Below are 12895 nucleotides of genomic sequence, written 5' to 3' on the forward strand. Positions count from 1 at the left end.
CTGCACTAGCGCAGGATAAGGAACTGTTGCATGCTTGTTCTTGCTGAGATACTGCTCCAGAACACCCCATGCACAATCAGTCTACAGACCATGACACTCAGGGACTTCGGCTAAAACTCCTAACTACTTCATTAATCAAACTTTTTCTGGTAAATGATCACTGTAAACAATAACCTGCAACTTCCATTCAGAGTTGAGCTTTTAAACCGCCTGTACAACCTAGCATTTTTGCTGTGTTAACTGAAGTTTCAAAGGTGCAGGATGGTTGAAACGTGGTGTGCATGGGCCAAATTGAAGTGGCTTGGCCTGGGCACGAGAGTGGGAATGAGCTAATATTTGGCCATGGCTGCAGTGGATTTGGATTCCAAGGCAAGGCAAATGGAGATGGAGCCCAGGCCTTAGACCGAGCTGAATTGGAAAGATTGGATAAGGGCTGAATCGAGATGATGGGGTACGTAATGAAGTGGCAGGGTTCAGGTCCGAGAGCAAGGAATAACTAGAGGTTTGTAAAGTTTAAGCACTGTGCCACATTGAAAAGGTCAGGGTGTCAGGGCCAGAGGCAAAGGACAGGCCAGTTCAGCTCGCTGCTACATGAGGTTTACTGGTCTCTGCACAGAACTGAGGCTGTGACCTGTAACTAATGGGCTCCTGAATTGGCTGCAGGCTTTGTGTCTGTAGACACACTTTTGTGAACTTCAGTACTGAATGTTATTTGCTTACTTTTATTGTTTACACAATTTGGGTTTTTTTTCTGCATACTGCATGTATGATGGTCTTTTTTTAAAAATGGGCTCTATTGGATTTCTTTGTTTTGTGGCTGTCTGTAAGGAGACAAATCTCAAGGTTGTAGATAGCATACATACTTTGATATTAAATGTACTTTGAGCTTTTGAACCTTGGCCTTGGAGGATTGCTGCTTTGTTTGGCTGCTTACATTTGTATGGTTGAATAGCAATTAAACCTGTACGGTGGGCAGCATGGACATGTTTCTGTGCTGGATGACTGTGGCTTTTATACTACTCAAGTAGCCACACCATGGTAATAAAGTTAAATATATTTCCTGCATTTCGTACTGCTGCAATAAAACAGAAGTGAGTATGCAAGCTGTTCAATTTAATATTCAAAATACTCTCGATCTTATAGACACTTGTGGATAGATAAAAATTACATTACAAAGATAGTCAACAAAATTCAATAATCTATTTACTCTTAAGTGTTAAGTACAACAACTTGGGTGATGCAGTGAATACCAGTCTGGACAGAAGATGGACATGAATCAACTTTTTTTCTAAATTATATGATTATGATAAATTTAATTACAATGATTTATAAATCATACACTCACTTGTACAGTTCTAACAATATTTAAATGTATGATTATCATGACAAGTGTTTTTAAAAAGCTTACAATAATGGCTATTGCTTGGTGTGCAAGCTACCTCTCATCTCTGCTTCTCTACCTCACTCCAGATTCTACCTCCAGAAGGCAGGGTAGGCTGTGTATTAGGCCACACATACTGTATGGTTACAACCAAGTACTGGTAGGAATCTGTGGACTGCTTGCTATTCCGTATTAAAGCATTAAACTATTTGCAAGTGAGAAAGTGACCAATATACAGCAGGAAATTCAATCACTAACCTTACAGCATCACTACCAACACAATGATGGTATCAGACAAGAGAGCCGGAGTGTTCAGCTTCCATTGCAGCAGCTTGTGAAATTTGGAAGTTTAGTGAGAACACAGTAACGTCTACCAATTGTTTCAAAAAACCCAGCTGATTTCCTACTGGAGTATGAGAAAAAAAATCTGCTAACTCACTTTTGCACTGGAGTGATACTTAGACCATAAGACAAAAGAGCAGAATTAGGCCATTCGGCTGATCGAATCCGCTCCATCATCCCATCATGGCTGATTTGACACTCCTCTCAACCCCATTCTCCTGCCTTCTACCCGTAACCTTCGATGCTATGACTAATCAAGAACTGCTTTAAATATATCCAATGATTTGCTTTCCACAGCTGTCTGTGGCAATGAATTCCACAGATTCACCATCCTCCAGCTACAGAAATAACTCATGTCTGTTCTAAATGGTTGTCCCTCTATCCTCAGGCTTTATCTTCTGTTCTTAGACAGCCCCACTACAGGAAACATCCTCTCCACACCCACTCCATAGTGGTCTTTCAAAATTTGATAGGTTTCAATAGCTTAATGTAGAATATGTTATCTTCTGGAGATGGGAATTTGGCACATCATGGGCTGAAGAGTCTGTACTGTGCTATAATGTTCTGTGTTCTAAAACAGCCCACCATCACCATCTCCTCATGACTGTTGATGGGACTGCTGTAACTAACTATTTCCAAATAAAATATTAAACAAAGGAATTAGAGTCTTCAAATGAAATCGGATGGGGGATCTGGTGGGGGTCCACAATAATCCTGAAGATATCTTACCTCTTTAATCTCACCTAGAAGCTTGATTGCATGGTCGTAAACTGGTGGATCCTCATTTAGCTGAGCTTCTAAACAATCCCAAAAAGCTTTCTTCACAATTCCTTCAATTGTCTTCTGAAAACTGTTGACATGTCGCCAATTGTAGATTAGTTATACAGTCACTCTTAACTTCAAAGCACAAATATTTTTATGTACCATAGGTGTCATTTTTGATGCTGTTATTCTACTGTGGACCCTCCATTGATCAGGGTCGACCACGAATGTTGCGTCCTAGCTGCCTATACAAGCCACGGCAGTGCAATATGTGTTATCCATGCAGCAGACTCCCCCTCTCCGCGCAGCTGATGAATCCAAAGGAAAGGCAGAGACCGACACAGTTTGGCATCAGCAGCATCACAAGTGTTGCCAGCACTGAACTCAACGTAGGACTGCCCTAGGGACACCAACTCTGGGTTTTTCCTTGGGATTTAATCCCAGTCTTCCTCATGAGTGGGTATAGCTGCAAGGCAGTGAAGGTCTGACATCAAAGTTTTCATTCTCCTAGGTGTGCAGCCAACCACAGCTGACAAGCCCTTTCTGCCCAAAGCAGTGGATCTTAAAGCAGCAGTAACCCACCTTTACCCGTTCTCCTGTCTGTAGAAATAATTCCACCAGGCTTAGTAGCTAAGCCACACATGAAGGCCAGGATCCGGACTGGTCAGAGACCATACAGATAGTGGGAGCTTATCCTCACAACCACACCCTGGCTATGGCAAGCTTAAGGAACTTATTCTCCAAGTTCTATATTAAAGGCTATCTTGATTAATTAATTACAAAAGCTACTCATCTATCTGTCCCTTTTGCAGACTTTTATAATCTCTTTAATATAGAAAGAGAGTCCAGGTCTCTTCTATCATAGGCAGTCCCTCAGATTCAGGTTGACTTAGGTTTCAAAATGATTTTGCAGAACTGGAGGAAACTGTTGAGGCTAGAGTAGATAAAACACAGCCTTCCATGAATGAACCAGGTTGTGCGTGACAGGGCAAGTGAGGCAAAAGGATAATATGTGAACTTAGAAATTAAGTCACAGTGACCTACAAAGAGAAAAGCTCAGCTTGCCCAGAACTAAGCTTTGACTGATTTCACTAAGGCAAATAAAGATATTGGCATTTAGCATTGAGATCAAATGAAGGATCAGAATCTGATCTTGACTGCAAAGCAACAGACGTATTAACGAGAATAAAAAGTACAAAGGTTCAAAAGCTAAAACAATAAACACTACCATTCTGTTCAAGAAACATACCTGTTCTCTGGTAGGTCTCGCTTTTTGATTTCAAAGCTTTCATTAACTACTATCTCATGGGCTAGAGCCATGTTATAAATGCCCTTTTCTGTCTCAATTAGCTCCTCTACAGATGCCAGGCTAGGAGAAACAGCTGGAATCACAAGAAAAATTATGTCATGACACGTTCATACTTCAATATATCCTTGACCTTTGCATAAATGTGCAGGATGATAGCCGGCACTAACATCACTTCTCAGTACTGGATTTCAAGGTCAGATCTGATGTGACTATCTGAAACAAGAATCAATCACTGAATTTTAGAAATCAGCAGAATAAAAGTCAGTTCTGTTAATTAAACATCTAACCAAATCTGAATCAGATGGACAACCATATAACCATATAGTTTGTCTCCCCTTGCACAGAAATCCTTTTAATAAGAAGTGTGAATTAAATATTATAAGCATTCCATTATTAAATGTTTATGATTGGAACATTCTCATATCCTAGCTGAGGATTGACAATTCTATTAAACAGTCAATTAAATGTAAAGAGAATGTACTCATTAAAATATATAAACTACAATTTATTCCAGCATTACCACATTGTTATTTCAATGTTATCCCCCCCATTACAATATGTATTATTCACTGTTAAAAAACACTGCCTTGTTTTTATATATATATCTAAGTTGCCGGCACATGCATTGTCTGAATCTTCAGTGAGAATTCTCTCATGAAGACTTCCTGAATCTTCATTACTAAGGTGCTGCCACTGTCACCGCAGAATGGCTAGGGCATGTGCATGAGAGAGGAAAACCCTTGCTACCTCTGGCATTCAGAAATATTAAAAACTAATGAAATCAGTAATTTAAAAAAATATTTTACAATATTAAGAAACAAAAGCACAAAACGCTAATTGCAAAAAATATAAATTATTGATTTTCAATTATTGTGTAATTATCAAAACTACAGGCAATTTGCAATTTTTAAATTGAGTTTTTAAATGGCACCGCTGATCTGCCTGTACAAATCATAAATCACGTTACTCCTATAAGATGATTAAGCATTTTCCTCTTTGTGGTTCAGAATCCGAAGTGATACAATACACCATTGATCTTAATAAATCTTTTAATGTAGCTATTTCTATTAACTCTGCTATGGACAGTCCCAAACCTTGCTGAGAGAAGAAGGTTCAGCATTGGGCTAGCAACCTCATCCTCTAATAACCCAGAAATACAGGAACACCAACAGAAGCTCATCTTTGAGAGACAAAAGATTTTCAAAGATGGGTTACAGTTGGGAACAATTTGAAAGATGGGCCCAGGAGAGAGGACTCTGACAAGCCGCTATCGGCCGCTTATGACCTATTGGGGTGGCGGGCTATGAAGAAAAAGAATTTCTGAGTTAGTACTTTGGAATTTGCAGAGCAGTTCACAAAGAGAGAAGTGAAATACATCATAACAAATCACATCAATAATTTTGCCACATTTCATAACTCTGATCCTGCGCTTGGGCATATGAAGATGTATAATTACAAACTTACAACGAACAGTGCCTTCTCTGTGGGAGATTTCAGTGTCTTGGCTTATTTGATGATGTACATTTTCAGCTTCTGAATCATCCTGCCTGCTATGATGTGTACTCATGGGTTTTTCTTCCCCATCACCTTCTTGTGGTTTCTCTGGCTCCTTTGGCATGTTTGAAGTGCTTCAACTATACTCCACACAGCTTTTTGACTTTGAACCTGTAAAAGACAGTGGCCTTGAGCTCTGCTGATTTTAATTTCTGCTTGGCATTGGGGACTTACAAAAATCCCCAGTGAGATATTCCACACAGAAATGAGATTCCTTTGGTATCCATGAAATTAACCAATTGGAATTGCGAACTATTTCAGTGATATGATTACCAATGTCATAAAACTTAATTTTCATAGGCTCACCCAAAATGGTTGCAAAAATTTTTCAATAAGTTGTGTAATAATAACCTTTTAAAAAATTTCCAACTATACTTTTGCAAATGAGTCATAATTTAACAGGAAATTACAATTGCAATTACAGAAATGGCACAGGATGATGGAGCACCAAGGGAACCCCATGCAGTCACAGGGAGAATGCACAAATTCTGTACAGACAGCACCGGAGTGAGCCTAAGCTTCTGGTGGAGTGAGGCAGTAACTCTACTATCTGTGCCAGTGGGCCAGTCTCAGTTGAATAACTTTTCTAATCTGAGAACTGTTAAACTTCTATTTTTAACCTATTCACCATCATTACCATAGCAACAAGTGAAGACAGATGAAAGATGAAAGGCATGCCTTCTGCCATCAGAAGCTACCCTTTATGAATCCTAATTGGCTTCATAAATATTTCCCCAGAGAAAGCGAATGTTTAGAATTCTCCAAGAGAATTCTGCAGAGATTCAGTCACTGAATAGATTGGTGTATGTTATACCAATCAAAGTTTATAGGATTAGAGCAGGAAACTGAGGTAAAAGGTCAGACATGCTCTGAAAGAAGAGTGATGCAGGCATGACAGGCTCCTGCTTTTATTTCCTATATTCACCAATATTTTACTAATTGTATGTTCATGAAAGACTTCTGGGCTATGTTTTATGTATGCTACTGGTCTACTCTCATTTCTTCTTTGGGATCAGTGTGGACATAGTGGAGGATTACAAATACCTGGGGATACGAACGGACAATAAACTGGACTGGTCAAAGAACACTGAGGCTATCTAAAGAAGGGTCAGAGCCGTCTCTATTTCCTGAGGAGACTGAGATCCTTTAATATCTGCCGGATGATGCTGAGGATGTTCTACGAGGCTGTGGTAGCCAGTGCTATCATGTTTGCTGGTGTGTGCTGGGGCAGCAGACACCGACAGAATCAACAAACTCATTTGCAAGGCCAGTGATGTTGTGGGGGTGGAACTGGACTCTCTGACGGTGGTGTCTGAAAAGAGGATGCCGTCCAAGTTGCATGCCATCTTGGACAATGACTCCCATCCACTCCATAATGTACTTGTTAGGCACAGGAGTACATTCAGCCACAGACTCATTCCACCGAAATGTAACACTGAGCGTCACAGGAAGTCATTCCTACCTGTGGCCATCAAACTTTACAACTCCTCCCTCGGAGTGTCAGACACCCTGAGCCAATAGGCTAGTCCTGGACTTATTTCCACTTGGCATGATTAACTTATTATTATTTAATTATTTATGGTTTTACATTGCTATATTTCACTATTCTTGGTTGGTGTGGCTGTATTGAAACCCAATTTCCCTCAGCATCAATAAAGTATGTCTGTCTGTCTGTCTTTGCCTCTTCCCTTTATCCTTCATTTAAACCCCTACTATATTTTTACCACCTCCTCTGTCTCATTTTCATCTCAATATCTTTATCATCCAGGGAACTCCTGGATGCTATATATGCCCTTCATCTAACAGTGCCTTTTTTATACTGAGTCCATCACCTCGTTAAAAGATTTTTGTCGTTCAGTTACTGCTTGGACTACCAATATTTGATTCCATTCTACTTGCCAATTCACTTTGTTATGGAAGCTAGGCCTTTTCAAGTTAAGCACTACAACACTTGATTGACTTATATAATATTCTATTATTATTCTAAATTTAATATTGTGATTAGCAATCCCCAAATGCTCTGCAGTAAAGCATGCAGCACTTGCCGGACTTCATTCCCCTGGATCCAGCACTGCTTCTTTTCTCATTGAGATGGAAGTACACTTATCAAGAATCTTCTCATGTATACATGCAAAGTACCACGGATTGTGGAAATCTGAAAGACAGAGAGAAAATGCAGCAAATATTCAGTAGGAAGGCATCATTTCTTCAGTGAAAAGATAGTCAGCTAAGTGACTGCCCATCTGTGTAAGGTTACTATTGCCATAATCTCCTTCAGCCCTACAATTCTTGTGTCCTTCTAACACTATCATCGAGCTCATCCAGATTTCTTTTAAAGATTGGGTGCCAGGATGGTGTAGTGGTGAGTAGAACGCTATTACAAATCAGGGCATTGGAGTTCAATCCTGATGTCCTCTGTAAGAAGTTGTACATCAACCCCATGAAATGTGTGGATTTTTCCTCCCATAGTTCACAGATATGCTTTTAGTGGGTTAATTGGTCATTGAAAATTGTCATGATTAGGCTAGGATTAAATCAGTGGGTTGCTAGGGAGTGGCTTGAAAAACTTATTCTGTACTGTATCTTTAAATTTTTTAAAAATTAGAATTATTTGTCATGCGTACATCAAAGAACAAAGTGAAATGTATTGTTTGCATCAAATGTGCTGAGTGCAACCTATAAGTGTCACCATACTTCCAGTGCCAAGATTGCATGTTAACAACTTACTGACACTAACCTGTATGTCTTTGGAATGGAGGAGAAAACCGGAGCACCCGGAGGAAACCCAGGTGGTCACGGGGAGAATGTACAAACCCCTTACAGACAGCAGAGGGAACTGAAGCTTGATCACTGGCTCTGTAAAGCTCTATGCCAACTGCTATGGTAATGTGCCGCATCTTTTGCAGCTACTGATAACCGTGCATTTGGCTAATTAAACTCTCAACTCAGAAATTCCCTTCTAAGGTTTGGTGTGAAGTTTTGCATTATAAAATTAAATGTTCCCTGTTGATATACATTACTGTTTATGTAGCTTGGTGATGTTAAAGGGTAATTGGTCGTTAACCATACGAAGTTACTTCTACATGAAAAATATTACATTTAACGATTGGTATCATGACAGGAAGATGTCAATCCATTTGTGTACAGCAAAATCTCACAAACCACCAAGTGAGAACAGAATCTACATTAGAATTTTGATAGAGAAATAAGCAACAGGCCAAGACGCTAGGAATTAGTCCATTACTTATCTCTGAAATAGAGCCAAGGATCCTTCATCCCACAGGTCTAATGTGAACAGCACACTCTCTGTACTCAATTGGACAGTTGCTCTAGATGTTCAATTTTCTAGAGTAGGATATAAGCCAAGTTAAAAGTGCTACTGGCACAGAGAAACTCCCAAAACATATAAATAATAACACACGCAACAAAAAAACATACCAAAACACAACATGGTCCATTTCACCTGTCAAATCCATAGCATTTCAATACAAACGTAGTCCCACTGTCCTCATAACATTATAATTTCTTTCATTTCAGTGGCATTTCCAATGCTACAACTGAATCTACCTCATCCACTACAAGCAATATACGCTCAGTGTCCACTTTATTAGGTACACCAGTTTGTTAATGCAAATATCCCAGCAATCATGTGGCAGCAACTCAATGCATAAAAGCATGCAGACATGGTCAAGAGGTTCAGTTGTTGTTCTGACCAAATATCAGATGGGGAAGAAATGGGATCTAAGTGACCATGAAATGATTGTTAGTTACAGATGAAATGATTTGATATCTCAGAAAGGGATGATTTCCTAGTATTTTCATGCACAACAATCCCTAGAGTTTACATAGAAAGGTGCAAAAAGCAAAACAAATAAAATTCAGTCAGTGACAGTTCTGTGGGTGAAAATGAGAGGTCAGAGGAGAACAGGCAGGCTGGTTCAAACTGACAGGAAGACAACAGTAACTCAGAAAACCACATTTTACAACAGTGGTGTGCAGAACAGCATTTCTAAATGCACAACACTTCGAAACTTGAAGTGGAAGGGTTACAGCAGCCGACGACCATGAACATACACTCAGTGGCCACTTTATTTGCTACAAGTGGTACCTAATAAAGAGGCCACTAAGTGTATATTAATGACTTAGATTAATGTAGGATTAATGTGAATGTAGGAGGTATGATTTATAAACTTGACATGGAACGATGTTGTGGGATGATGAATTAGATTGTCTAAAGTTACAGAATAAAGTTGAAAAGATGTCAGAATGTAGGCATTTGTAATTTAATCCCAAGTGCAAGGTGAAGCCAAATACGACCATAAGATAGAGGAGCAGAAGTCATCCCCATTCCCCTGCTTTCACCCCAAACTCTTTGATGCCCTGGCTAATCAAGAACCTATCTATCTCTGCCTTAAATGCACCCAATGACTTGGTCTCCACAGCCACTCGTGGCAACAAGTTCCATAGATGTACCACCCTCTGACTGAAGTAATTTCTCTGCATCTCAGTTCTAAAAGGACGTCCTGAAGTCGTGCCCTCTTGTCCTAGAATACCCTACCATGGTAAATAACTTGGCCATATCTAATCTGTTCAGGCCTTTTAACATTTGGAATGTTTCTATGAGATCCCCCCTCATTCTCCTGAACTCCAGGGAATACAGACCAAGAGCTGCCAGACGTTCCTCATACAGTAACCCTTTCATTCCTGGAATCATTCTCGTGAATCTTCTCTGAACCCTCTCCAATGCCAGTATATCCTTTCTAAAATAAGGAGCCCAAAACTGCACACTATACTCCAAGTGTGGTTTCACAAGTGCCTCAACATCACATCCCTGCTCTTATATTCTATGCCTCTAGAAATGAATGCCAACATTGCATTCACCTTCTTCACAACCAACTCAACCTGGAGATTAACTTTTAGGGTATCTTGCACAAAGACTCCCAAGTCCCTTTGCATCTCTGCATTTTGAATTTTCTCCCCATCTAAATAATAGTCTGCCCGTTTATTTCTTCCACCAAAGTGCATGACCACACACTTTCCAACATTCTATTTCATTTGCCACTTCTTTGTCCATTCCCATAAACTATCTAAGTCTCTCTGCAGACTCTGTTTCCTCAACACTACCCACTCCTCCATCTATCTTTGTATAATTGGCAAATTTAGCCACAAATCCATTAATACCATACTCCAAATCATTGGGTAGGATAGGAGTAGGATATATAGTAAATACAAGAGATTCTGCAGATGGAAATCCAACACACACAAAAACAAAGCTGGAGGAACTCAGCAGGTCAGGCAGCACTATGAAAGGGAATAAACTGTTGATGTTTCACACCGAGACACTTCCTTGACTGCTTATTCCTCCCCATAAATGCTGCCTGACCTGCTGAGTTCTGGGCAGGATATATACTGTAACTATTAGGACACTAAGGAATGTTGCTTAACACAGGGGCCTTGGAAAGCATATGACACCCTTGCCTTCATAAGTCAGGGCACAGAAAATAAAAGTTTGAGTTGTTATATTGCAACTTTACTAAACACTGCACAATCCCATCGTAACACAACAATGGCAGTGCAGAGGAGATACTCCAGAATCTTGCTTGGACCGGAGGACTTTATCTATGGGGCAATCGGAGAGGATACATTTGTTTTCTCTGGAACAACGGAAACTGAGGGGTGACCTGATTGTGGTATTTACAATTATAAAAGGTATGTAAGGTAGATTAGTAGAAATCTTTCTCCCATAGTGTGAGCATCAAATATGAGAAAGGGTTTGAAGTTTAAGAGTAAACTGTTGTGGAGAGAAGAAAGAATTACGTAGAAGAATGGAAAACAACAAGTCATTTGAATGAAATTTAAAACACAAGTTGCAGATGCTGAAAGTCCAAAGAAACACACACAAAATGTCAGGCAGCATCTATGGAAATGAATAAACAGTCTAATCTGTCCTGAAGAAGGGTCCCAACCTGAAGCATCGACTGTTTATTCATTTCCAAAGATGCTGCCTGTCCTGCTGAGTTCCTCCAGCACCCTGTGTATGTCGATTGAAATTTAATTTGATTTAATTGGTAATAAGAGGAATTTGAGAGAAAAGTTTTCTTTTCTTCCCCTACAGGGATAGTGGCTGGTATCTGGAATGTGCTGTTAGAGGACTTAGGATCTGACACAATCACTACATTTAACGAAGATTTAGACAGGCAAGGCACAAAAGAGTGGGCAAATTGGATTAGTGGGGATGGAAACAAACATGGGCGTGGTAGGCATTTCTGTGCCGCATGTATGTATGTATCATAACAGACTGTATAGGATAGCGTGTGTTTATGACACATATATACGATGAAAAGAAATATGCATATATAGATTATTACATACAGTCTAACAGATGATATATACATCATACAATATGTACTTGGCAGGTACTGGATAGCTGTATATACATGTGCAGAGTTGTATGCACCTGTCTATCGGCCCATATACGTTGTGTTTAAATGTGTGCAGCGTGTTCTGTGCAACGCCCGGTCTCAGGCCATGAGCAGAGACCACCACCACCCCATCAGGCCTCCTCCCTGTTCGCCACCGCTCTCACCCGCTCTTTGCTACACCGCCTCACGTCTCCATACCGCCGAGGCCCAGCTCACAGCCCGTTGTCATTAATCTATCCGTCCGAGCGCCGTTATTCGCTCGGCCGGCAGCCACCTACTCCACCTCCCGCAGACCACTCACCGTCAGCCCGAAACGGCCGGCTGGCGACCGTTTATTTACGGAAATGATGAGCCGGAAATACGCCGCTGGGTGTTATGGGAGCTGTAGTTGCCATCAAAGGGTTCCATTACGTCATCTGTCACCGAGAGACTGCAGACGCTGGAATTTAAAAACAAACTGCTTGAGGAACTTTGGACAGTAAGCAAGGATCATCTCTACCTTTGTCCCAAACCTGTTTTTCGATTTCTTTCTTCCAAAAACTATGCCGAATCTATGGCCTGCGGCCAGGGTTAATTTCCAGCTGCTGTTATAACGCGTGGGTTTCCTTCCATATTCCAGTCTTACAGGTTCGGAGTTAATTGATTAATTGGGCCGAATGAATCACCAAAAACCCAACCAGTAGCCTGACTGATTGCAGCACAGGCTGGTTTGGACTCACCAGTGCCTGAAACACAAGGAATGGAAAAGGCTACAGAAGGTAGGCCAAGCCCTCCCTACCATTGAGCACTTTTACATGGATCACTGACACGAGAAGAGGTATCTGTCATCAAAGACCTTCTCTATCCAGGCTATGCTCTCTTCTTACTACCACCATTGGGCAGGAGGTACCGCAGCCCTAGGACCCACAGCATCAGGTTCAGGAACAGTTTGGCTCCTAACCATCGGGCTCCTGAGCCAGCGTGGATAACTTCACTCATCCCAATTCTAAGCTGATTCTACAAACTTATTTTCAAGCACAGTTTACATCTTCTTTTGCACATTGTTTGTCAGTCCTTGTTTATGGACTTTGTCAACTCTATTGTATTTCTTTATTTTCATGTAAATGTCTGCAAGAAAATGAACCT

At 40.5% G+C, this 12895-nt stretch overlaps 1 protein-coding gene across 7 annotated transcripts in view; it reads right to left on the reverse strand.

Moving 5' to 3' along the window:
• The window catches only part of tcp11l1 (t-complex 11, testis-specific-like 1), a 55029-nt gene extending 42825 nt beyond the window's left edge, over window positions 1-12204 (reverse strand). For 2 of the 7 annotated variants that reach the window (XR_009513358.1, XR_009513357.1), the window contains exons 1-5: window positions 12072-12204; window positions 7394-8693; window positions 5259-5459; window positions 3735-3867; window positions 2453-2573 (exon numbers count right to left, since the gene is read on the reverse strand). Coding sequence is in view for 5 of the 7 variants with exons in the window: in XM_059976104.1 (XP_059832087.1) it covers window positions 2453-2573; window positions 3735-3867; window positions 5259-5412 (408 nt within the window). In the remaining 2 variants the exon portion in view is untranslated. Of the gene's footprint in view, window positions 1-2452; window positions 2574-3734; window positions 3868-5258; window positions 5460-7393; window positions 8694-11934 lie in introns of all 7 variants that reach the window. The other 5 variants (XM_059976104.1, XM_059976105.1, XM_059976107.1 and 2 more) reach the window with 5 other exon arrangements.
• Window positions 12205-12895: the final 691 nt, after the last annotated feature.

Source organism: Hypanus sabinus, chromosome 7 (assembly GCF_030144855.1).
Source record: "Hypanus sabinus isolate sHypSab1 chromosome 7, sHypSab1.hap1, whole genome shotgun sequence".
NCBI classification, from domain to species: Eukaryota; Metazoa; Chordata; class Chondrichthyes; order Myliobatiformes; family Dasyatidae; genus Hypanus; species Hypanus sabinus.